Source organism: Dermacentor albipictus, chromosome 8, assembly GCF_038994185.2.
Source record: "Dermacentor albipictus isolate Rhodes 1998 colony chromosome 8, USDA_Dalb.pri_finalv2, whole genome shotgun sequence".
NCBI lineage: Eukaryota > Metazoa > Arthropoda > Arachnida > Ixodida > Ixodidae > Dermacentor > Dermacentor albipictus.
Window position 1 is genome coordinate 55,836,574 of NC_091828.1, and position 23,447 is coordinate 55,860,020.

Genomic DNA, 23,447 nt, shown 5'->3' on the forward strand with positions numbered 1-23,447 from the left:
AGCTTTTTTTTTTCCTTCGCTCTATGGTTGCGGCGATTTTGCTTCGGCGCAGGAGCATTTCGCAGTCTGCGTATTCCCGTCAAACTCGTGCTAGTCCAAAGCGCATTTCTTTCCGATATCGGCGACAACCCAAGAACTCAGCATCACCAGAATGTTTTGCAGACAGGAAACGATCCTCCGGTTTCTCTGTCGCTATTAGACGCGGTTTCCGGCACAAAACTTTATAGGCATCTTGCGCTAGGCGATCTTGCCTTCCACAAAAGCACTCGCGCTCGTCTTAAAGGGCCCCTCACCAAGTCTGGCCATTTTCAGCTGACAAGCGCAGATCATACATTCAGCAATAACGATCGTGTCTACAAAGTATTACGTTGCTACGCACTGCGGAAAGATATGAAATTTCAAACCGAACGCCGCTTTTCCTTCTCCTCGCGGCCGCCGCACTCCAAACCGGAGGATGACGTACTCGTGTGTCTGCGCCTACGTAGCCGTGTCGGCAGTGTGACGTCGCTCGTGGTAACACGTAAATTCGAGAACTTGCATCATATAATCAAAATTTTCTATGGGACCTGGCGAGGGACCCTTTAATAAGACGGATCGCGTGCCCAGTTCCACTACTCTACAGCTCCCTGCAAGTACGCCGGTCAGGACAGGGCTTCTTTGACTTCATTATGTCAATTAAAATGACAAATAAGTACGTTCTCTTATGCTTTCCTTGCCTTCCTTATCTGTTCACTTTATATGGATATGGTTATTGCGAACAGTAAATCTGAGCGTCTTGTATGCCCTTCTCATTCAGGACAGGGGATGGCAGATTGAGCAATAGCCACAGTTACAACTGTCATTTCTTCAGAGTTTTCTTACTGGGATAAACCGGCCTGATGTTTGAGACAAAAGAGGCAGGAATAGATAGCCCCTGGCAACACCCGCAGTGCAACCGGCCTGGACAGCCTAGTACTCGGTTATGCTTCGAGCAGTTATTTGCAAGCAGGAAACTGGCGGGGACTGCCAGCCTTACTACATCTGCACAGCACAGCTGCGAATGCGCTCTGGGTCTGCCAATCGAGCTTATTACAATAACACTCGTGTCACGTTGTAGAAGTGGTCATTTGTTTAGCCTCTTTGAAGTTTTGTGACATCCTGCCTGACAGCTTTGCCGCAAGGCAACAAGTTCATTCGCCACAGTGGCTCAGCGGCTATGGTGTTGCATGTCTAAGCACGAGGTCGCAGGTTCAAATCCCGGCGACATTTCGACGGGGGCAAAATGCAAAAATGCTGGTGTTCCAGGCGTTGGGGGCACGTCAGTGATTCCCTGGTGGTCACAATTAATCCGAAGTACCCCACCCCGGCATGCTTCACAATCAAAACGGTTGTTTTGGCACGTCAAAACCCCAGAGTTAATTGATTCAAAGCAACACGTTGCAGAGCACAAAGCTTTTTTTGACGGCCGAGATCAACTCGTAGCTACTGCAGTATGCGTTCAACAATCAATGGCCAACACACAACTTTCAAACAATTTTAATAGCAACAGCATTTGCGTCACCTTCCGTCACATGTGTATGACAAAAAAGAAAATGGCGCACTTGTGATACATTGGTGCAACATTTTAACAAAAGAAGGATTATCAAGCCCACACACACACACAGATGTTCTTCCATTTTCTTCACACTTGTGATTCCACATAAAACTGCACAAGGCTCCAACCTAGCGACAAGCAGCTTGTTAAGTTGGATCAGACATTTTGTTCAGCAGTTCAACTATGATAACAAACTGCCTGCGGTGAGCACATCCTGCTCCCCAGGAAGAACAATTTGCATCACGACGTTTCGATGACTAGCATTGCAATGTACTTAAAACTGAAAGTGAAGGAACAAATACAAGGGCAATCAAAACAAGGACCTCTATGATCCTCACGAGAGAGAGAGAGAAAAAAAAAATAACAGTGTGTTAAACAAGCATACATGGTCGGTGCAAAATGATCACAAAAGCCGACAACTGCACAGTCATCCACCTGACAATAACAGAAGCCCTTATTGTCTAAATAAAAAATAAAGCAACAGAAAAAAAACGAATATTAGCCGAATAGCAAGTTACTGTCTGTAGATCTTACCACTGAAAGTCAGCTTATCAGTCAGGTTTCTAAATAGGCTCTGCCGATTTAAGAAAATTTGCATTCACAAGCTCTGCTTAGATGGACTAAAGGGAGAAAAGGAAAGCACACTTTGGACAGGAACAACACAACACGAAACTTTGACAGCAAGACCATTATCACTCTCTCTCGATGACTAGCGTCATCATGGTTTCGGTGTACAAGAGGTCCAATGTGGAATCAACAAAAACGTGCAGCATCCATTATGACAACAGAACCGAATTTGAAATGACGCAGCATACATGCCATGGTCGAGGAAGTACACGAACTGTGTGTTGAAAAAAATGTATATACAGCGCGGGAACACAGTTCTTTGCTGGCCGTCAAAGGAGGACCAGAGAAGACTTAACTTAGAGTTGTTCTTGGAGCGCCGCCTTGGCACCAAAACACAAATAGACAAGCGCAAACTTTAGAACACTGTGTGCATTGTGCACCCAGTCTAAATGAACGCTTTCTTGGATTTAATTCAATGACACAGTTTCTCGCAAATAAGGGCACGATGGAATCTATTCCCAACATAGAAGAGATGACACATGGGACATTCATATGCTAGTGCTTTAACAAAAATGACAACTTTGAGTCGCCGGAGACCTGGACTAAACTGTGACCGTCTTGAGGAAAAAGGAAGAAAGGGACCAGCGAACCACACGTGGAGCAACTCTGCCCTTTGATAAAATTCAAGTCACCTGGCTCACATGTGCAAGACTTGCACCACGAGAATCAAACGCAACAGATGCGAGTGCAGAAACAAATGGCGCTAACGCACTCTAAAACAATCACAGCAGCAATGCAAGCACCCACGTAACAACACACTAGCACAACGAGGAAGCATACCTGACCGCTCCTAAACTATGAAGAAGCGAAATGTAGAAAAACAGTCCTTGAGATGCTTGCTCAGACTGACAACATCTTATTACAGGGCCTTTCATATGACTAACTTTGTTCTTAATTTAAATCTCTCATGGGTCCAGAAGGTTACAGTAGCCTTGCAATCCTGCATGTAACACAGCAGGCATCTGCTCTTGTAGTTTGAAATGGATTTCAGCATTCCTTAGAAGCAAGCTCATATTGAGAATTGAGCTGCATCTCTTTTGCTGTATCTGCAGCCATTTCAAACAAATTTACTTGGTGGATCCAATTTTTCGATTACAGTATAAGTTTCCTTAAACTGCAGTAGATAGCACTTTCCTACCAGCCAGTTTAAGAAGCGTCTTCCTTATGACAATAGCAACAAGACGACGTTCACGATTTTATGATCTCTCCATTTGGAAAAGCTACCAGGGCGTGTTAAAAGTCCTGGTACAATGTCTAAGCATTTCCTGTAACATTCAATTAAACTCTGCATGCATCTGCCAGAATAGGAGGAAAAAACCAGGACTATGTTGCAACATGTTGAGCACCCCTTATATAGTGGTATATATGCAGCATGCTGACTTGGCAATATTGCTTTGTCCAAAAGTTTACACAAGGTTACAGAGCCAAACTAGATGTGGTTACGACAATACGTTGACCGCTATGACTTTGAAGTGAGACGATTCCACACAGCTTCACACGGCGCCAGAAAATCAATGTGTACAATCCGCACGACCGATTGTGACGAGAAATCGCCACAATTAGCATAACTGATCCATTCGCTTGCTTTTACAGCACAGTACAGATACAAAAGTTGCTTAATCCAACGAGCAGGGACTGTACTCTCGAATGACCAAGACTCTAAACTAAAATTCCTCTGAAACAAAGTTGTGAAGTAATACCCTGAGGGCTTGAATCCACTACGTTTACTGACACTAACAACAACCACGGCTCGACAAATTATACTCGAGCCCGTGAAGTTGCATCTGATGCCACATCCATTTGTTGGGTCCGACCTGCTTCTTGCACCATTCCATGACTGTGCTCCTTGAGTTGCAGACCCGTGATTGATTCACGATTGATTGATTGCACTTGGGAGAAAAGAGAAAGAGTGGCAGTCGTTCCATACAAGCCATGCTGCAGTGGCAGGCTATTATGTCGTCAGCCCGCCTGAGAGAGCATGGGAAGTTGCACCTTTACAAAAGCACACAAACCTTCAGTGCATTTTCAAAAGCACGCCCAAAGAACTTGTCATTGCTTCTTGGCAATGCACATGAGGAAAGAAAAAAATTAACCATGAAAAATAATTCCCGGTATCCCGTGAGCTGCAATCATGAGCAAGCTCGAAACCAGCAGGACACCTCAGAAGAAATGTGCATAGCAGTACCTGTGCACATAATAATCAAAATAAATGTCAAAGTTCCCAGTGTTCTTCTGGATGAAAGGACAGTAAAAGAAAACAGGAGACAGGTTCAACAGCATCCTGAAGACAAAATTATGCCCCCCTGGCAAGCATCTAGCTCCCAGAGAGAAAAGGAATAGGAAGGGGTAATAACAAACAATGTTTTTCAAGCTGGACTGTTGCACGTCACAGACGAGTTGCTTCTGGCATGATCGGAACAGGGCTAGGAGCACCACCTTCCAGCTTGCTCTTAGTTGGGGAGGATGGATCAGATTTTGGTCGTTCAGAAGACGTAATGAGGTCTGGTGGAGGGCCTGTTGTGTGTATTGCATCCATGACAGGCGACTGCCTCGATGGCTTCATCTCCGACATGCCCGTAAAGGTTGACGTTGATGTGTCTGCCGACGGACTTGACCTCGGCGGTCGCTCAGGAACTGGCTGTTCTTTGGCTGCTGTCAGAAAGTTCCAGCGGGCATCGTCTGCTTGACGGGGCAATGACGATGCGTCGCTGCAGCCAGACATTGTCTGCAGTGGCTGGGGACGCTCTGGAGCTACACCATTTGTCTTGGAGGGTGAACGCCGGAGGAGGACAGGTCCTGTACCGTGTTCATCACCAGGAAGGCTAGCAATGCATGACTTCCACATGACATTTGGTCCATTAGAGCCACTGCCGTTGGGAGACACAAGAATGGAACTGCCGTCTTCAGAGTCAGACTCGTCTGCAAATGACAGCATCTCCTGATGGTCCAGGGACAAGGGCCTCTCACCAGAATTGCGCCTTCCAGGGTTGTCCCTCCTCCCTGCACCTTCAATACTGCTACTGCTACTGCTGCTGCTGCTACTGTTACTGCCAGTGGTTCCGTTTTCATTGCTCCTTGCGACAAACATCACGCTGTCTGCAGACATCGCCAGAATCTTCTCTGCACTGTGCTCGAGTCTACTGTCAGGGTAATGGGCTTGTTGCTGCTGTTGCTGCTGCTGCTGCTGGCCACTCCTGTTACCATGGCCATTTCCCAAATTGGTTGCGTCGTTGTTCCTCTCGGTGTCTCGCGGCAACGGTTGCAACGCAGTCACGGAGGCCTCCGGGGCGTGGTTCCGATTGGCACTCTCGAGGCTTCCGGTCTTGGGTCGCTCCGGTGGGGGCACAGAGGGCCGCTCGCACGGCTGCGGTCGCATCATGGCCCCTGCCACCTGGTGCCGCCCTGGTCGGCGTTCCAGGGACAGGGTCGAGTAAGTGCCTCCCGCGACTGTGGCTCCTCCCTCTACGACGCCCTCAAGGGAGCGGCGTTGCAGCGTGGTTGGCTTCTCGGCGATCTGCGGTTTGGCTGCCGGCCGTGGCCGGCCGAGGGTTCCGCCACCAGTGGGCAGCGGTGCTCCGGCACGGCTGTCTGCACTAGACGACTGGCCAGACCCGATGATGATGGAGCTGCGGTCCCGTGGCTGTGGCACCATTGGAGCAGCGGGTGCGGCCTTCTTGCCCAGCCGGTGAGGGATGCGTGGGCTTTGACCTGTCAGGCCTGATCCAGGACTGCAGAGTGCAAAAAAAATATGGAGGTACTGTGGATGAGACACATCCATGGAGGAAAAAAAAAATAACACAGCAATGTCCCTCTATGTGAAAAAGTTCTCGGTCATCGTGTGTTCCACTAAATCAGCATCCGAAGTCTCGAGTCACAATGAAAACTGTCAAGTCCTAACAATCTCACAATTTCACGCTTGCAAAGACAACCTTCGTAAAGCTCCCGTGTTCACGGTAGTTCCAGGTTCGTTGCCCACAGACCCAAATGCCACTTCTAAGGCCTTTGACCTAACTCATGACCATGATCTCAGATGCGATGACCAATAAGCCACTTGTACAAGCATATTAGCGGCAAGCTTCCTGCAAATACTCGCCGACTGTCACCACGCAAGCCAGCAGTGAATTTTTCTATATGCCTCACTTGTTGGTAGGCCTAACCAGTGCTGCTTTGCAAAGTGTTGGTGGTCAATATTACGGTGGTTATGGTTTCATGCCGAGTGGTTGCAGATCTATATGCAGCTGCCATACAGCAGGTGGAAAACCATAAATGCACCTTACCAACAAAAACAAGGGTACAGATGACAACCTGAATAGCGCCATCTTTGCAAGATTATACGCGCAGACCATGTCAGCAATTATGTTCGCAGTTATACACATTACACGTTGGTTTTCTGGAGGGGGTGGTGGTACCACTGGGATGTTTCAATAATCAAGTAGGTCTAAAAAATTTGTCGATGACTGTGCCTCCTGCACATGAAGTGAATGTGCTCTTGCTAGTCCATCACTGGTAAAGTGGCCTGCTTGCCCATGGAATAAGTAAGATAGCTGATTGGAGTTCATGGTGCCTGACGATGGCCTAAATGCTGCATGGTCCCAAGTAGCCCTTAGCTACGACTTGTAAATTTTTGTCTCCTTTGTTCTTGGTGGAAGTCGTGAGAAAAATGACCATGCAAACATGGACAAGAAATGAGAAAGCAAGAGGGCAAAATTACAGGTTCAGGTGTGGAACTGGTACTGATAAATTCTTGCCACATTACTTTTTTTTTTTTGCAGTAACAGATAGTTGTCAGGCCAGCAATCACAGCTGGAAGCCTAAATTCCTTCTGGCACAAAAGAATGGACTAGATAATGCCTTATAGCGAAAGCTGAATATCTACGCCAAATGCACTGTGGTTTTGTGCTGAAATTGATGGACAGATTATGGTACCCAACATCCTAAAACAACACAGGCGTTACGAATGATGCCATAGTTGGGAGCTTTGAATCAATTTCGACCACCTGGGGTTTTTTACAAGGTACGTTTTGTTGTTCTCGGTAGTTCTTTTAACCCTGATTCCTACTGTCTACTGATTACTTTCACTTTAACGTTCCATAACATCTGGTAGGATGCCTCACTTGTGCAAAAACTGCTTTGCCTGCTGGCTTGGTAAACCATTGTTCGCTGAAAGTGACAGTACTGCCAAAAGTAATCAATCCAGCACGGGGGCCTGTGCACCAAACAAGGGTATGTGTCAATTGAGATTAGACAATAGCACTGACTTTGCCATGCACTGGAGATTGCTCAATGTGCTCAGCTTTGTTTCCAAGGTTACACAATCTATCCTGCTTCCACTAAACCAAGCCGATTGGTGCATAAATTGGCAGTTTGTGGCACCACGAAATTGCAACTCACAATTTCCACGACATCACCCTCGGCTCAAACCCAGGCCCCACTTGGCATGTATTCAGGACTGTTCAGATTAAATTATTGCTTAACTAATTATTTTCCGCTGAAACAAGGAATAGCACCTTTATGCTTTGGTTTAACTGGTTAGCAGAAATCTAGTGGGTAAAAATCATATGCCCCAACACATTTCCGTCAGTGCCCTTTGAGTTATGCCACTAGAACTATGCACACCAAAAACCACATGACCGCAGCAGCAGCACTTCGTGAATCGGCTCTTTGCTGCTCAGCAGCTGCGAAAGCGCTGAGGAATTAGTGGCACCTAGCTTTTTCAAAATCAAACAGTGCAAAGGCGTCTAGCTCTTTGTCAAGGAGGAGCAGAAGCAGGAGAAAGGCAGGAATGAGAAAAAAGCACAGCGTGGCCTTGAGAGAAAGGTCTTTACTGAAATGGATCTTCAAGGAGTATTGATACGACAGTTCTTATTTTTCATTTTTTGCATTAAATGTTGCGAGTACACCTTGGATTCCCGTCTCTGGTTCACATGCAACTTGAGCCATTTGCCCGTGCGATCGCTGGTAACATGCCATTCCAGCCTTGTTTTGGATCTTGACGTCCCCCCCGACCTCTAGCGCTGGCGCGATGCAAAGCCCGCTGCTTGCGCACGCGCCTCACGCTACACCGTGAGCTATGCATATGAACAGTGCACGAAAAGTGGGCTTCTCTCGCCCTCTCCTCAGCATTTCTTTCCTCTAGCATCTGAGGTGCTTAGGCGACTTCGCCCAGCAGATTCAGCTTCGGTGCTTTTGCTGTCGGACACGAGGATCCGCCTGATCCCGTGCCTTTCTGAGCAGAGCGCTTCTTGTGTGGGGAACCCAGCTCGGAAGAGCCTGTGTGGCTGAGTGGGCTTCCCAAGAGCTTTCACCCGTAGTCTGCGACTGCCACCCCCGTGCTGTGATCCCTCTACTGTTTGCGTCTTTTGAACATACCAGGTAGTAAACCCCCTTTTGTCCTTAACGTAACTGGCGTTGGCTCTATGCCTTGCTGGTGAGTCAGCGAACTCCCTGTGGTACTCCTTTCTATGTATAGGAGAGTGGGGACAAGCTACATGTCTCCTCAGACTTAAGCTAGCCAGTCCCAGGCATTTTAGCACAAACCCCAACAATGGCCATGACACCCCAGAAAAAGCTTCAGAGAATCCTAAACAGTCTGCTAAAATAGCTTTTCCACAGACCAGTTTTGAGTTTGGTATCCAACGAGATGTACGTGTTGCGGCATCCAGATGCAAAAGGCAATCGTGTGGGAGCAGGACATTGCGACGTTCTTGTACTCGCACCGCCTTGCTCAATGGTTTGTTATGCTGCTGAATCAGGCCGTGCAATGAGTAACGGCCTAACAGCTTACAAAGCGAGCAGGCGCGAGTGCAAGAAACGTCACCATGTCCTGCTGGCATGCAATTGTCTTGTGCATCAGGGTATCAAGGCAGGTGCACCTTGTGGGATAAGAAAGCGAAACTGGAGCATGGGAAAGCTATTAAAGTTTAGGGCGCTCTGAGGCTTGCTTCACTCTTTTCTGTGGTTTTCAAGGTCCGAATTAATTTAATGCAAAGAACTGAACAAACGAAATAAATGTCAGCACTCTTTTAAACTGCCGATGACAAGTTAACTCGTTATGACAAAGGTTGCTATACCTTGCAATTCTGGCATTAATAAATAATACACAATTTCTTTTGCTATTTTTTTGTCAACAAGAGCCGTAAGAGCACAATAGGCATTTCTGGTACGTATTTTTTTAAAATAAGAAGCTAAATAAAGGCAAAATAAAAAAGAAAGCTTCAATCAATCTGTTTCAAGTTCTCATGGATGCCAAGGTCTTAAATGGAATTTCAGCTGAGCCTCTCTTGGCTTTACTCTCACATCACACCACCATTACTAGAACAAAAACAAAATCGTAATAAAAGGCCACTAAAGCAGAACCTCAGAGCCAGCATCAACAGTGATAGCCCAAAGAGCCCACACATGCCTGTTGCAATGACTTTAAAACTCACAGCTACGACTTCTCACAGTGATTGTGTCGTCACGGTGGCAGCATTGTGCCAAACTAGAATCCAGGCAAGGAAAGTAACTCCCACAGTCAACAAGAACCCCTAAATTTTCTTTTTACAGGCCAGATCGAACAATTGGTTCAGTCTACATATTGTTAGTGTAGCCTTTCAGTTCACTGTAATGTACTTGCACTGATTAAGACATTCACTTCCAACCAAATACAGCGGAACCCCGGTTATACGTCCACCAATTTTGCGAGGACCCGGATTTACGGCGGATTAGCACAGACCCGGCAAAGTCCCCATAGAAGCAATGCATTAAAAACCCCGGTTATACGACGCAATTTTATGCCTGACCCGCGATATATGACGACCATCGTGACGACCCTCGCGAAGCGCATTTGTTTTTCTCTCCCCCACCAGCAGCTGCCTGTGACGCTCGCTGTACTCAAATAGCGCCTTTTCTTCTCCGCAATCACTTTCTCCCTCTCTTCTCGGCGGCGTTGTCTCTCGTCGCGCTGGGGAAGCGTTTCTCTCCTTCCAGTTTCCCAGCAGCCGATTGCCGACAAGGTAGCGCGGAGAGGCCTAGGTTTATCGCACGCGTTCTTCGTCGTAATCCTAGCGACCAGCGTTCAGCGGAGGTTTTGAGTGGTGTGGAGCAACGCAGCGCACGATGTCCCGAAAGCGGACAGTTCTGTCGCTCGGCGATAAGCTGAATATTATCGAGGAAGCGGAAAAGCGGCATGGTGCCATGAAAGCCACCACTGCCCAGGACCTTAAGATACCCGAATCTTCAGCATCATTAGGTGCGTCAAGCAAGGGTACCGGAAGCAGTTAGTGCAGCGTCAGCTGGCGGCTATGGAGCGCAGCGAGTTGGCAAAAAATATCACTGTGCTCGACACCATGCATTTTATTGCCAGTTCGTGGAACGCAGTGTCGCGAAACACGATTGCTAACTCATTCAAGCACTGTGGCTTTAAGCGAGAAACTGTCTCCTCTGCTGGGGATGCAACAACCTTGATACCGCTCGAGGGCGATGCAGGCTTCGCCGATGACGATTTCAAGGGTTTAAACCTCACCACGACCTTCGCTGAGAACGTGGAGGCCGACGACCATGTTGCGATCTCCGGCGAGGTGTTGCTGGATGACTCCATCGAGGAGGCTTTGCCTAGTGAAGACAGCGCTGCGACATTGAATGAGGACAACGACGATGCCACAGAAGCCGTGCCTGAGCCTACCACGTTTGCCGAGGTGCTACGGGACATAGATGGCATCCGGAACTTCATCTGTTCACGCGACGCCGCAGAGGACCTCCTTTTGGACATTGCCCAACTCGAGCGAAAGCTCTTGGTTCACGGATCAAACAAGGTCCAAAAGAAACTAACCGACTTTTTTTAAAGTTCGCGCCGGCTGGCGGGAATCGCGGAAGTGGGCAGTGGAGTGCCATAAAGGTTCATTTGAATAAAGCATGCTTGGTACTTGTACTGCAGCACTCATTCTTATCGCACTGACTTTTTTGGTAATTTGGGTTTCCAAGCCCTGCAGAGTATGTTAGTAGTTTGCACTGAAGTTTCTCGTAAATCCGTCGCGCGATATAAGTAGTGTTTTTAAGGCATAATTTACGTTCGGATTTTCAACACCCGCATGTTACGATGCTTTTTCGCGTTCTCGAGAAAGTCGTCTAATCGGGGTTTCACCGTACCTCGCAAATCTCTTAAGGGGGAACATGGGTTGTGGAGATTATTTCCTGCATCTTATGGCCAAATGTGATGAAAATAAACAAGCTTACTTAGTTTTTCGTGCTGATTTTAAATATGCAATAATTTTTCTCGTGGGTCCATTAGTTCAGGAGATTGACAGTGCTGCCACTCTATTGTTTCCGGAGACAACGGAAAAAAAAAATGCTCAGCAGAAAGTATTATTGCATAGCTAGATACCATAATGTGCAATAACTGCAATGCTGCAAAAAGTTTTCAAATGAAATTCTAGTTAGCCATTCTGCAGGTGACCAAAATTCTTTCCTTGACCTAAGGCTACCACACCAAAAGGAAATTAATACAATGGAAATATACATCGCACAAATTTGAAATTCTGTTCTCAGCACTTCGTAATATGCAGATTAGGCTTTCTGCTAAAGAAAGAATTAGTGCTCTAGCTGTTCTAGATCACGAGGTATCACTCAGACAGTGTGGTGAAGTGAACCAAAAACATGTTTTGAGAAAACAGAGAACATGCAAAACCCTATTTTATTTACAAATTTACAGCTGGAACAGTTCAGTAGGCACCAGGCATGTAGCCCTGCCGACTCCTAGCCCCTGTGTGCCGCTTTTTGAGGGACAGGCACAAATTTTCTGTTGCTTTGCGCTTCTTGGCTGATGCCGTCATTTGACGCCTATCTTTCTCGCCCATGCGGGTGCGACTTTGCTAACTTGGATTTAGACATAGCTCTTTCATTATGTCCTTTGAGGCCCTTGCATTGCCTGCATTGAACTTTAATACTGCCTCTGCCACAGCAGCCTCCACCATGAATAAAGAAGCATGCCGGTCTTTTGGCGCCAGTGCCCAGATCATCGAATGCAGGCTTTCATTGTTATTTCGCGTTTCACCATGCTGGCAACGTTGCAGCAGTTTCTTGTCTGAAAGACATTCATATATGGGACGTAAAGCCTGACACACATGAGGAGGAAGCTTTCGAGGATGTTTTGGAACCGGCTCACCCTTGGCCGCTGCAGCATTTTGCTTGCACCAGGAGTTTGGGCCTGGTGGACAAAGAGTGTGATTAGCCACATCATTGTTTGACGTAATGTGATGATATGTAACCATCACTGCATTTTGAGTGGCATCTACCACTTCATTGTGGATCTTCAGAGCTCATCCATAGTATGAGGTTAACTTGGAGATAGAGTTTGCTGTCAAGCGGCCCTTTCCACCAAGACTCTCATGTCCAGGTTTTGCCACCAAGTTGCGCAAAGCCGTCCCCGTGCGCTTTTGCACGTGATTCACGCAGTCCTCTTTTTCAATTGGGATATACCCATACACTTCATCATCTTGTTAAGCGAGATAACTGCGGCTGTCCCTGTCACAAAGCACCATTGTATACCACCGATTGTGCCGCTCCAATGATCGCCTGAAAAGGATGAAGGCAGCTTCCACCTCCATCTCCCCAGGTTTCTTATAGTGTTCTTACACTTGTGGCCATTCTTCCAGGCTCCATAGGAAGGGTCACTCTCATTAGGCCCCGACTCGCACCCAGTAAAGAAATTGCTCAATACTACAAATCTGAGCACAAGCCCGCTGAACAACTCGATCACGGTGCCGACGCTGATATGGGACGTATGACCGAGGGTCATTTATGACATGACGGGTCATAAATGACCCGTCATGCGACACCGTGATGTTCCCAGTATGACCCACGTTCAGTTTGGTGTAAAGTTCGCAAACCGACCGCTTGCAGTCGCTCGTCAGATTACGCGCAGCGCGATCGGCCGCTGGCGTCAACTTCGTCTTCACGTAGCTCTGCCACGTTTTCTTGTGAAGAGCCCGATGGCTGATGCCCATTAACAAGAAAACGTCATTGAAAACGTCAATTCATGTTGGTCTGTCGGTTCCCCGTTGCCTGCATGGCACGCGTAGCCAAAACGTTCACAGCAAAGGGTTTCATTCGTTCAGCACTGGGAACGCGCGGCGAGCTCCACACTGACGCAATCTCTCCACAGTTTGCGCACATAAAACGCAGCTTCACAGTGGGTCCGTATTCCCGCTCGTCACAGACGATTTCTAAGGCACCATTGCAGATGTTGCAGTTCACAAACGTTAATAGTGTTCACGGCACTCAAATCCACAATCGTAAACGTAGTCCCATCAGGCAGGCGAAGTGCATCGTCGGTACTGTCCCCCACGTCGCGTGTCCTCTCCGTCGCTGGAGCAGAAGACAACTCCGATAGCTTTGCTTTGGCTTTCGCTTCCTCGTCCTCCAGCTTGGAGGGTTGCCGGTAGATCATATCTTGCCATACACGAGTGCTGGTCGAAGGGTCCGCGGCAGACGGACTTGTCACAGTATCCGCAGCAGCCGATGTGGTCATTAGGCCTGCCATTGCTGCATCGATGATTTCGGCATCGGACGCTGAGGTTGTGGCATCCTGGGCGTTTTGCAGTGTTGAGCAGCGTTTCTTTAAAGTTTTCCATGAGCATCCGTCGCACTTTTTTCGCACCAAACTTGTGCCGCATTCGAAATTTATGCTCCGTTTCAGACATCGCATGGGCAAGATGGCGCACCTCAATGCGCGGTTCCAAGCACGGAGCAGACGATGGCCATGCAGTTCCACCAATCGGGAGGCAAGCTCAAGTCACGTGCATCAAGTGACGAATAGGCGGGCGTTCTAGTATATTTTCTTGCTGCGCATCTTCTAAATGGTCAATGGATGAATGGGGCCCATTCTGGCGGAGATTTCAAGGGAAAAGTCGCCTCTTTCAAATGAGACCAAGATGTCCGCGCTAGGACACGTGGTAGAGCAGACGCGAGTTTTGGAAAATGTGCCCTTTCAGCGCAAGTTCCGCTTGAAGTTCAGCTAGTACGTGTCGTATAAGGCGTCACTGTGGCCAAAATACTGATGTTATCAGTATGAAATTAACAATATAGATGCAATAATAGCTGTACATTCCAAAAATGCAATAAAAAAGTTGTTTTTTCGCTATTTTTGGTCGCCTTAAGTGAGGAAACAGTGGCTTTTTTTTTACTTCCGGAACTTTTATACGGATATTGAAAAGAAGAACGTTTAGCACAAGCTAGTGAGAAATTTCAGCATTGCTGAATAAAAGTGCGTTGGCTACTGTTCGCGTTTCATCGAATGATGCCCCGCATAATGTGTTATGCAGAGCAGTATCACTCAGCGCCGCCCAAATCTTTGCTATTGAGTTTGCCACCCGAGTACACCTACTATCACGCTTTTTTTTTTGAGCTTGCTTTCAATAATACGATTTACGGACGATACGTTTTATTTCCCTCTTCCCGTGAAGGCCGTATAAACAAGATTCCACTGTATACACATAGTATTCTTGAAGCTACAAAGGCTGGCGGTCTTTCTCTTGTCTCATCAAGTGCATCATTGAGGTGCGACGCCTAAAACGTCAACAGCAGCACTCATTATCATGCCTGCATTGGGAGGTGCCTAGTAGCTGCTATGGTGCAGTTTCGGCTGCATGGCAGAAGTTGCCTGGCGTGCTGCGTCGTGCGAACATGTCGGCCCCGTGTATTCTTAAACACACTGTTGAAAGAGCTTCAGATCAATGCTAAACCTTTCTATCGCTTCCAATGCTTCTCCCATCAGGCGAGACTGCCCACTTTTTTTTGCGTACGGTGTGCCTGTAATGAAAGAGTGCCAAAAGCGAGTGTGCGGTGCATTTGCGAGTGCCATGGCAGGACAACATTCTGCAGCAGGCAGCCAGAGGACAAGTGCAGAGTTAGAGGCTGGAGAGAAGCAAGCATGAACGAGAGCAACAAAGACCCTCTCACCCTACCCTGCCAAGTGACCATCGACATCACCATTGGTGGTAGCCTGGTGGGTCAGGTGGTGGCCCTCGGTCGGTGCAGTGGTCCTCGTGGGGGAGGGGGAGAAGTCTTCTTCTGCACATGCAACGAAAGCAAAGAGAAACGCACATTTATGCTCTCTCAATGGGGGACTGCACGACACTAATTCAGTCTAGATTACCTGATAAAACATTCTTTCAGGACTACAGTATTTACACGTATTTGGTCTGAAGACACTGGCTACTAAGGGACAAAAATGGAGGCCAAGTTTATTTACCTCTGCATCCATGCACAAAACACAGTGCTATGACATCCGAGTTATGTTTATAACATTAACATTCTTTCATCTGGTTGGGCTGTTGTTCTGGTGTAAATGTTATCAAAACTTCCAGACTTCTGTGCCATTAAAATGCAATGTGATCCTTGTTTACCGATAAACAACCAGACGCCATGAAAGCCCATAATGACATGATCCTTGTTTACCGATAAACAACCGTCGTCACATGAGTAGACACCATGGAAGCCCATAATGACGCGAGGAGCTGGTGCACAAATGTCAAAGTGGCATTCCTACCAATCCTACGCTATACCTGCTTTCTGGTTTACAAAGTCTTTCGACGCGGCAAGACCAACTTAATTCAGGTCCTAGGTGCGTGTGCAATTAGAATTAAGCTTAAATTATTACTTATCTTCCCCGTCCCTTTGGCAATGTAATGTGACAAATTTAATCAAATGTTTTATAGTTGGAACCCTCTTTGGCAAGCTTTGCTCGATATCCTCGAGCAAAGCCTGCCAATGTAGGCTAATGGAACGTTGACAGTAGAGCTTTGTTCTGTGACTCATTACCTATCTGCACTGTCATTTTGCAACAACGAAATTCTCACGAAAGTGAATTTTTTTTGTGTTGCCCACCGATTTGGTTACTGCGAGGTTCAACTGTACATTACGTGCACAACTTCAAATGAGCCTAACATTTGAAACTCGAAAAAGTGGTCACACTACGAGAAAATGGTGAAAACTGCACGTAGGAACCCTTAGTGTCTTTGCCACTAATGTTAAATTATGAGCTTCTTTCAAAACTAGGAAAGCTTTAAAATTAAATTCTGGGGTTTGAAATGCTCAAAACGATATATAATTACGAGGCACCCTCTTGTGGGAAACTGTACTGGGGTTTTTTAATGTGCATGCAATACGTGGTACACGAGTGTTCTTGCATTTCGCACCCATCAAAATGTGGTCATCGTGGCCGGGATTTGATACTGCACCCTCGAGGTTAGAAGAGCAATGTTATGTTCAAGATGTGCATTTGTTATCCAGAGAGCACCGTAGCTGGAACACGGATTTGGACAGCGCATATTGCAGTAGCAGGAAATACGTTATGACCACCACGTTTTGAACAGTACCTATGGTACTTAGGGAATGATTGATTCAGAACAGTGCTGATCTGAGACAAGAGAGGACAAGGGCAAGACTCGTCAACTAGCATTCACTAGCCCCATTTATCATAAAGTTTACTTGAAAACAACCACATTTCTTTTTCTCAATGACACATCACTAGGTGAAATTTCTTGCCCATCTAAAGTTCTGCATCCAAAATTGCAAAGCCGACTTTCTCATGCAGCTGGGTAACCAAAATATAGTGCCAATGCTCAACGTTCGAAACAAATGCGAAACACGTGTGTTAAAGGGTCCCTGAAATCTTTGGACAAATTTTGTAGACGCACAGCCTGAGTAAAATATTTGCGCCACAAGTTAAGTGTCTCATATTAAGAGAGCTACGGACGATCACAAGTTGCCCTCCTCCCTAGCCGTGCTTTTCCTCCTCAACTTGTTTTCCGAGCGATCGGGGCTAAGCCCCGCCATCACTGGCTCTGCGACACAATGCAATGTCGTGACACCTACTTCCAGTGTCTGGGAGCCAGTGTACGAAGCCTCTCCGCGAGCTGCCTTTCCGCTAAACGCTTGGCCGTCGATCCCCAGCGAGAACTATCTAAGCAGCATGCATTGCGAGCATTCTGTAGCACTGCCGAGCTTGTCTAGTGTTCCAGTACATGCAGACGAGCTAGGCGTTTTGACAGACGGGCTGCCTCGCTTAGGAACACGATGTCACAGCTTGACATTTCGCCAATCGATAGATTTGCAGCCCACAACGCAGCAAGGGCGATTCGTGGTCGCCGTGAGAAAAAAAACCAGAGAAACACAGGCTGCGCAGCTTGCATCAATACGGAGCACATTGTAAAATTAGCAGACGACACTTCCTGTGTGTCAGAAGTGCTCGAGTGTAGCGATAAACTGTCATTCTTTTCTAAACCTTCTTTATAAAAACAAATTACCAAAATTCCAACTATTATGAATAACGTTTATTCACCGTGAAGTTGGAATGACCATTGATGACGCAACTTACATAGCCACCAATCGGATAGCTTGCCCAACTGACGTCAATTGTGCTATCTACAAAGATTGTAAAGGGGCGACTGAAAAATTAGGGGAGTGGCGCCACTGCGATTGGCAGCGACGCACACTTTTAAAGCCTTATAATAAATTATGCGCTTTAAGCGAAGTGCTTAAATGCATCGCTTATTGTTCAGAAGGTCTTACCCTAATGACTCGGTACGTTTGTACAAGATTGTCAAAATCGTTTCAGGGTCCCTTTGAACACATTTCTCACTTCATAACAGGCAATTTCGAATGCTGCAAGGACAGAGTGTATGAAAATGAAAACATACAAGCTGCACACACTGTTTACCAATTCAACAACTTGTTGACTGCATTGTTTGCAGCATTTCAGCAAAGCTGCCTTGCCGTTTATAAATAATGTAAATTAATATGAATACACAGTGTAGAGCAAGCTTGTAACGAGATAGCCCTGGCAGTTGATAACTATGTATGGAGGAAGTGTCTACCAACCTCCTGGGAAAAACCAGTCCGCATAGTTGACCAGGGTGTCCACAATGGAGCTGTGCATGTTGGCTATGCCCATGTTGACACTAGAAAATAGGAAGGAGAAATGCAATCAACGACGAATTACAAACCACTTCTATCAGAAAGAGAGGTAACATGGTTGATGAACGGCTGTGGCGTCACTTCTGAGCCTCTCCTTCACGAAACAGCGAGCCATAAACATATTCTACCAGCCGCAATGGCTTTGGCGTCCCGCTGCTCAGCACAATACCACGTACACGATTCCCGACTGCAAAATCAGTGCATCCCGGGGCAGAAATAAAAAATGGTCGAACACGTAGTTTTCAGAACACCTCAACCCTCTGAAGCATCTGAGCGACAAAAGACAGGGAAGAATAAAGAAAGAAATTCGCAGTGGAGTTAATTTTTTTCTCGTGAACAGCCAAGAACTCAAGGTGCCGTAAGCAGCTTGTGGTTCATCGGAGACCTTAATTCCCTATAACAAAGGTACGAAATACGGGTACAGTTTACTTGAAGACCCTTTGAGTATCATCCAAGGTAGGTGATACAGGGCACACACTCAAAAGATAAAGAGGCCTAACCTCAGTGTGGAACAATGCTTTGTCATTTGTGAAATAACAGGGACAGCCGTAATTATCTGCAGCGCAAAGTCAACAAATTATGAAATTAGCATTGCCAACAGTCGCATTTACGAGGTTAGCTATGTTATTTGTTTTTCTTGGCGTCGTATATTCCCAGCAAACCGTCGATTCCTACAGGAGTCATTGGCTCGGAAAGGGGTGGAGACGGTGCTGTCACAATTAGCTCATCTCCCACAGGCAGACTGTGGCTTTGACTTGAAAGATTTGGCAGGTGAGGATGAAGAAGGGTAATGGAGAGGAACCGCTTGCATCTGTTCACCCCTTCATAATTCTCGTCTGCTTATTCGCTGCAGAGTTCAAGTCAGGAATAACCAACTAGCTGAATTTTTTAGGCCGCCAAGTTTAATAGGCAAAACAATACATTGAAATCGTAGCACTGCCTGGACCACTAACTATCCTGCAGGTGTGTTTTGTTAGCCAGATTAATTTTAATCTTGTTATACCAAATAGGGCATTGAAAACAGCTCCAATGCCCTCAAGTGTTTGAAGTGCTTATACTAAATGAGCAAATGAGAGACGAAAATTAAATTAATTTGGGGTTCTCATGTTACGAAACCCCAATCCGATTATGTGGTACGCAGTACTGCGGGGAGACTCCGGATTAAATGTGATCGCTTGCAGTTCTGCAACGAGCCTTTTCGTACTTTTCCCTTTCTAAAAATATGCCTGCTACGGCCAAGATTAAATCTGTGACCTCGAACTGAGCAGCGCAATGCCACAGCCACTGAGTTGCCGTGGTGGGTAAAATGAAAGCTGACAGCCCAAGCAGAAAGTCAAGTCGGAGGGGAGAGGAGAGGCACATTACGCACCCCATGTGCTGGGACTGGTTCTCTTCCTTGGGCCAGACCAGGTTGGGGGCTATGACGATGGCGATGTTCTGCGAGCTCATCTTGTTCTGCTCTCGGTGGCCCACCAGGCGAGCCAGGAACTTCACCACATACCTGACAGACAAAGAAGCAGGCATTAAAGAAACCCTTTCCTTCAATTTTTTTTTTTTGCAAGTGTGCTTGGTTGCCAGACCATGCCGAGATGAACACTCGAGCCAAATACAGTCGAATCTTGATAATTCGAACTCAAAGGGGCCCAAAAATTTGCTCGAATTAAAAGGAGTTCGAATTAAAGGAAGCTAATTGACTGTAGAACTTACCTGCAATGCGCATGTGAACTAAGCCAACACATGAGTGGAAAGTTCCAGAAGATTTATTCACACACATTTACAAACTACGACTACAGGGTTCGTACACAATATTTGACTGAAAATTCAAGGACATTTCAAGGATTTCAAGGATGCAAAAAGGCAGAATTCAAGGAGTGTTAGCATTTTATTTCCTCAGATGACTTAGGAAAGGAGCCCTATTTTCGCATTAATTTCTCTTTCAAGAGCTGTTATCTCCGCTTCTTTTTTTTTTGGCTGTTCGACGGAAACTGTTGGCCTTGACAAGACAAGTCAGGTCATTTTTTGCTTCGGCGTCTTCTGAAAAGCGATCCGCTGACTCCTGCAAGCACTTAAGAGTTTTTTGGAGCTTTGTCTTCTTCTCTTGCATGCTCTGTAGCTCTAGCTCAAGTTCTTTTCTCTTCAAGGTTACCTGCTGTGCTACAGCTTGCTTCTTCTGTTCGTCCATGTATAACGCATACCTATGCCTGGCTTGGCGCACTGATGACTTCAGTTCTTTCGACAGCGGAACGTTAAGCAGCCCACCGTGGGTTTTCACGGCCTCGCAGAGGACTCGTTGTGAGATATACGAGAGCTCTGCCATATTTTCGACCGCGATCTGCTTGTTTACACTGAAACCTCTTTCTACTGACGCCTGCCCATGGCTAAGCAAGAGAAGGACCTTCAGTACTTCCCACAACATCGAGAACGCCGGGTCATGCTTCAAAAGGCGCACGAAGAGAACGTCAAGGCGTTCCTGGTCTCTTTCATAGTTTTGCAGTTCATGCCGTTTTTCTTGGCAGAACTGAATGTACTGTGCACACACAATATCGCTCTTGTGCTCAGAAAGAAGCTTGCTGTCAATTAAACAGTTAAGAACAACTTTCAGCTTCCCAAGGCACATTTCTGTCTTTGACATCTCCCTGGGGTCGAAACATGACAACCCTCGAACCAGAGGGTACCTAATAGGACTTCTCTCCATGATTTTCAGGATCATGTTCACAATGAACTTTCGACACTCACCCCTAAATTCAAAAACACACTTGGTACTCGCTTTTCCGCTCTTTAGGATCTTCTCAGCCACTCGTCCAACGTCCACCTTCTCAAGTGACGTGTAATTGGCAGTGTCATGAACATCAATTCGCAGCAGTTTCGTGATGCTCGTGGCTTCTGTCAACACCGAGCGCTTCATGAACTTTGCAAGGAGGCTCCTCAAGACAGTTTCGAGCTCTTTCGCTAAAAAAAATGTCTTTGGAGAATCACTCTGAAAAACAGTCAAGAAAGGCTGCACAACCATTGCAATGTTTAGGGAAAAGTTCAGTTTCGCAAGTGCAAGCTGGTCCTTTAGGAAATCACTGACGTTCTCATACGCTCTACATTTCGGCAAGGGTAGCCTATGCTCGCTCACTGCTTCGGTGTAGTGCCTCAAATGCTCCCACATAGCCAGGGCTCTCTCCAGTACTGGCACGTTCTCGACCCAACGGTGGGGTACGAAAGGAAGTGGAAACAGCTTGCTCCTTGTTTCTTCAACAAAATCTTCACGGCGGGCCGGTGCATCATGGAAGAGTGAGAATAAGCTCGAAAGAAAGGTGTCAACTGGCCAGCTCGTCGCATGCATTCCTGCTTTGTAAGCATTATGCACTGTGTGCAAGCCACATGAACCAATATCCAAGCACTGAACTTGAAAGTCATTCTTCATGTGCTGCTGCAACTTGTTGAAAAGACTCCAGTTGACATTCGGGCCGTCCATCGAGAGCTGCACAATCTTGCTCAGGGGAAAAGACGCGAGTGTTTCCGTCAACTTCTGCATAAGGTCGTCCGCTGTGCTGTGACCCATGAATGTCGAAGTCAGGTATCTGGTTGCCACCTCACAGTTGTTCCACAATCTGACGTGAACATCAAGTTGTTTTCTTTGCAGGTATTCATTCAAGGTTTCGTCAAAAAGCACAACAAAATTGTCAGACTTCTCCATCATTTGCTGTACCTGCGAAGTGAAAAATGGGCGTAGACCATGGCACGCGACATACGCGCATTTTTTCTCAGAGCAAGTGAAGCTTCTCGCGACCTCGCTATCCGGAAACATCTTTTGGAATAGCTGGGAAATGGATCCACTGGAGCTGTAGGAGTAGTGTGACGACACAACTTTCATCGTCCACAAAATCTCGGCTTCGATCACGGAATCATGCTTTCTGCAGTCTTCCTCAAGTGTCGCAGCCCGAGAGGAAGTTGCCGTGGTTTCACGCTTACAAGGAGCCGCGGACGTCAGATTTCTCGCTTGCACCAAACTTGCGACGGATGAGCAGCCCTCACCTGCTGCAGTTTTGGATCGGTGCTTCGCGCCTTTCTGGTGGCTCTTCAAGGCAGATTCCCTCATCGTTGCAATGTCGACCGTCTTCTGACATATTGCGCACTTTGCTCGATAAGGATCGCTTGGTTCCGGTCTCACCCAGTGACGATAGTCCGTATGTTGCAGCCACGCAGACTGAAACTTGCACTTCCCGCCCGGCATCTTGTCAAAGCAAACACACAACGCAAACGCGAACTTTGCTGAAATGGCGCGCACGAGGCCGACAGACGGTCCAACTATAGTGCCTAAAAGAGCACTCACTAGTGCGCCGAGCGCGGGTGTCGCGGTAGCACCGAGAGTGATGCCTGCCGCCGCCGGCCGCTTGGTGCGCTGTACTACGAGACTGTGCCGGACCATGCTGAGGCATGGGCGGACATCAGCGAGACGCGACGCGAGCCTCCCCATTTGCCCGGCGATCTGCCTCTGTTATGTTCTTGTCTCAATCCGCGATACATTCGGGGTCTGCGGACGCGCTGGGTAATGACAGGAGCCGTTTCTTTCCACGTCTGTCTGGGAAATCGCAGTTTCGCGACCTGTTTAAAGTTTCTTTTGACAGACGAGCGCACACATAGACGCAAAACACCCACTCACAACAAGAAAAGACTGCAACGAAAGCGGCAGCAAGGCGCGAACTGAACTACGCATTGCAATCAACGCATCGCAAACGAACGCCATTCGAACTCCCCACGGTTTAGTATGGTGCCGACAGGCATCGCCGTCTGGTGGCCCGCGGCGGCAGGCATCGCTGCCCGTGCCAACGTCGCGCGTTGCAGACGCTCGGTGGACGGTGCACTAGAGTATATTTTAGGCACTGTAACCGACCGAGCGATATGCCTCGCATTGGATTGGATTCGATTTCCGATGCATATTAGTTGCTAGACGATGTAGGGGCTGCGGGATTTAAAACCGAAACTTCTTGCTGTTGCCCTTTAGTCAACACAGCTTGTTTTCATCGGCATTCGTAAGCGAAAGGGCCTTTTAATTCAGCGTGACTTGCAGAGGTACGTCGTTAATTTTTTCTATCGGAACAAATCCCTCGGGATTTTCAAGGATTACAAGGAGCTTACGGGTATTCAAGTAGTTTCAAGGGCCCTTGAACTTATACTGTCAATATCAAGGATATTCAAGGGTTTCAAGGGGCTGTGCGAACCCTGCAGTCAACGTCCGATTTTCAGCCTCCCTGGGGGCCGCGAAAACGTCCGAAAGATCGGGCAGTCCAAAGAAATGAGTGCA

The 23,447-nt window shown here is 47.1% G+C and overlaps 1 protein-coding gene and 1 pseudogene across 1 annotated transcript in view; both read right to left on the bottom strand.

Moving 5' to 3' along the window:
• Positions 1-1,499: 1,499 nt before the first annotated feature.
• The window catches only part of LOC135921740 (SH3 domain-binding protein 1-like), a 155,280-nt gene continuing 133,332 nt past the window's right edge, over positions 1,500-23,447 (bottom strand). The window contains exons 13-16 of the mRNA XM_065456039.2: positions 19,524-19,655; positions 18,059-18,138; positions 15,142-15,247; positions 1,500-5,928 (exon numbers count right to left, since the gene is read on the bottom strand). Of these exons, the coding sequence (XP_065312111.1) occupies positions 4,587-5,928; positions 15,142-15,247; positions 18,059-18,138; positions 19,524-19,655 (1,660 nt within the window). The 3' untranslated portion in view covers positions 1,500-4,586. The remainder of the gene's footprint in view (positions 5,929-15,141; positions 15,248-18,058; positions 18,139-19,523; positions 19,656-23,447) is intronic.
• LOC135921728 (uncharacterized) lies at positions 20,054-22,571 on the bottom strand (annotated as a pseudogene).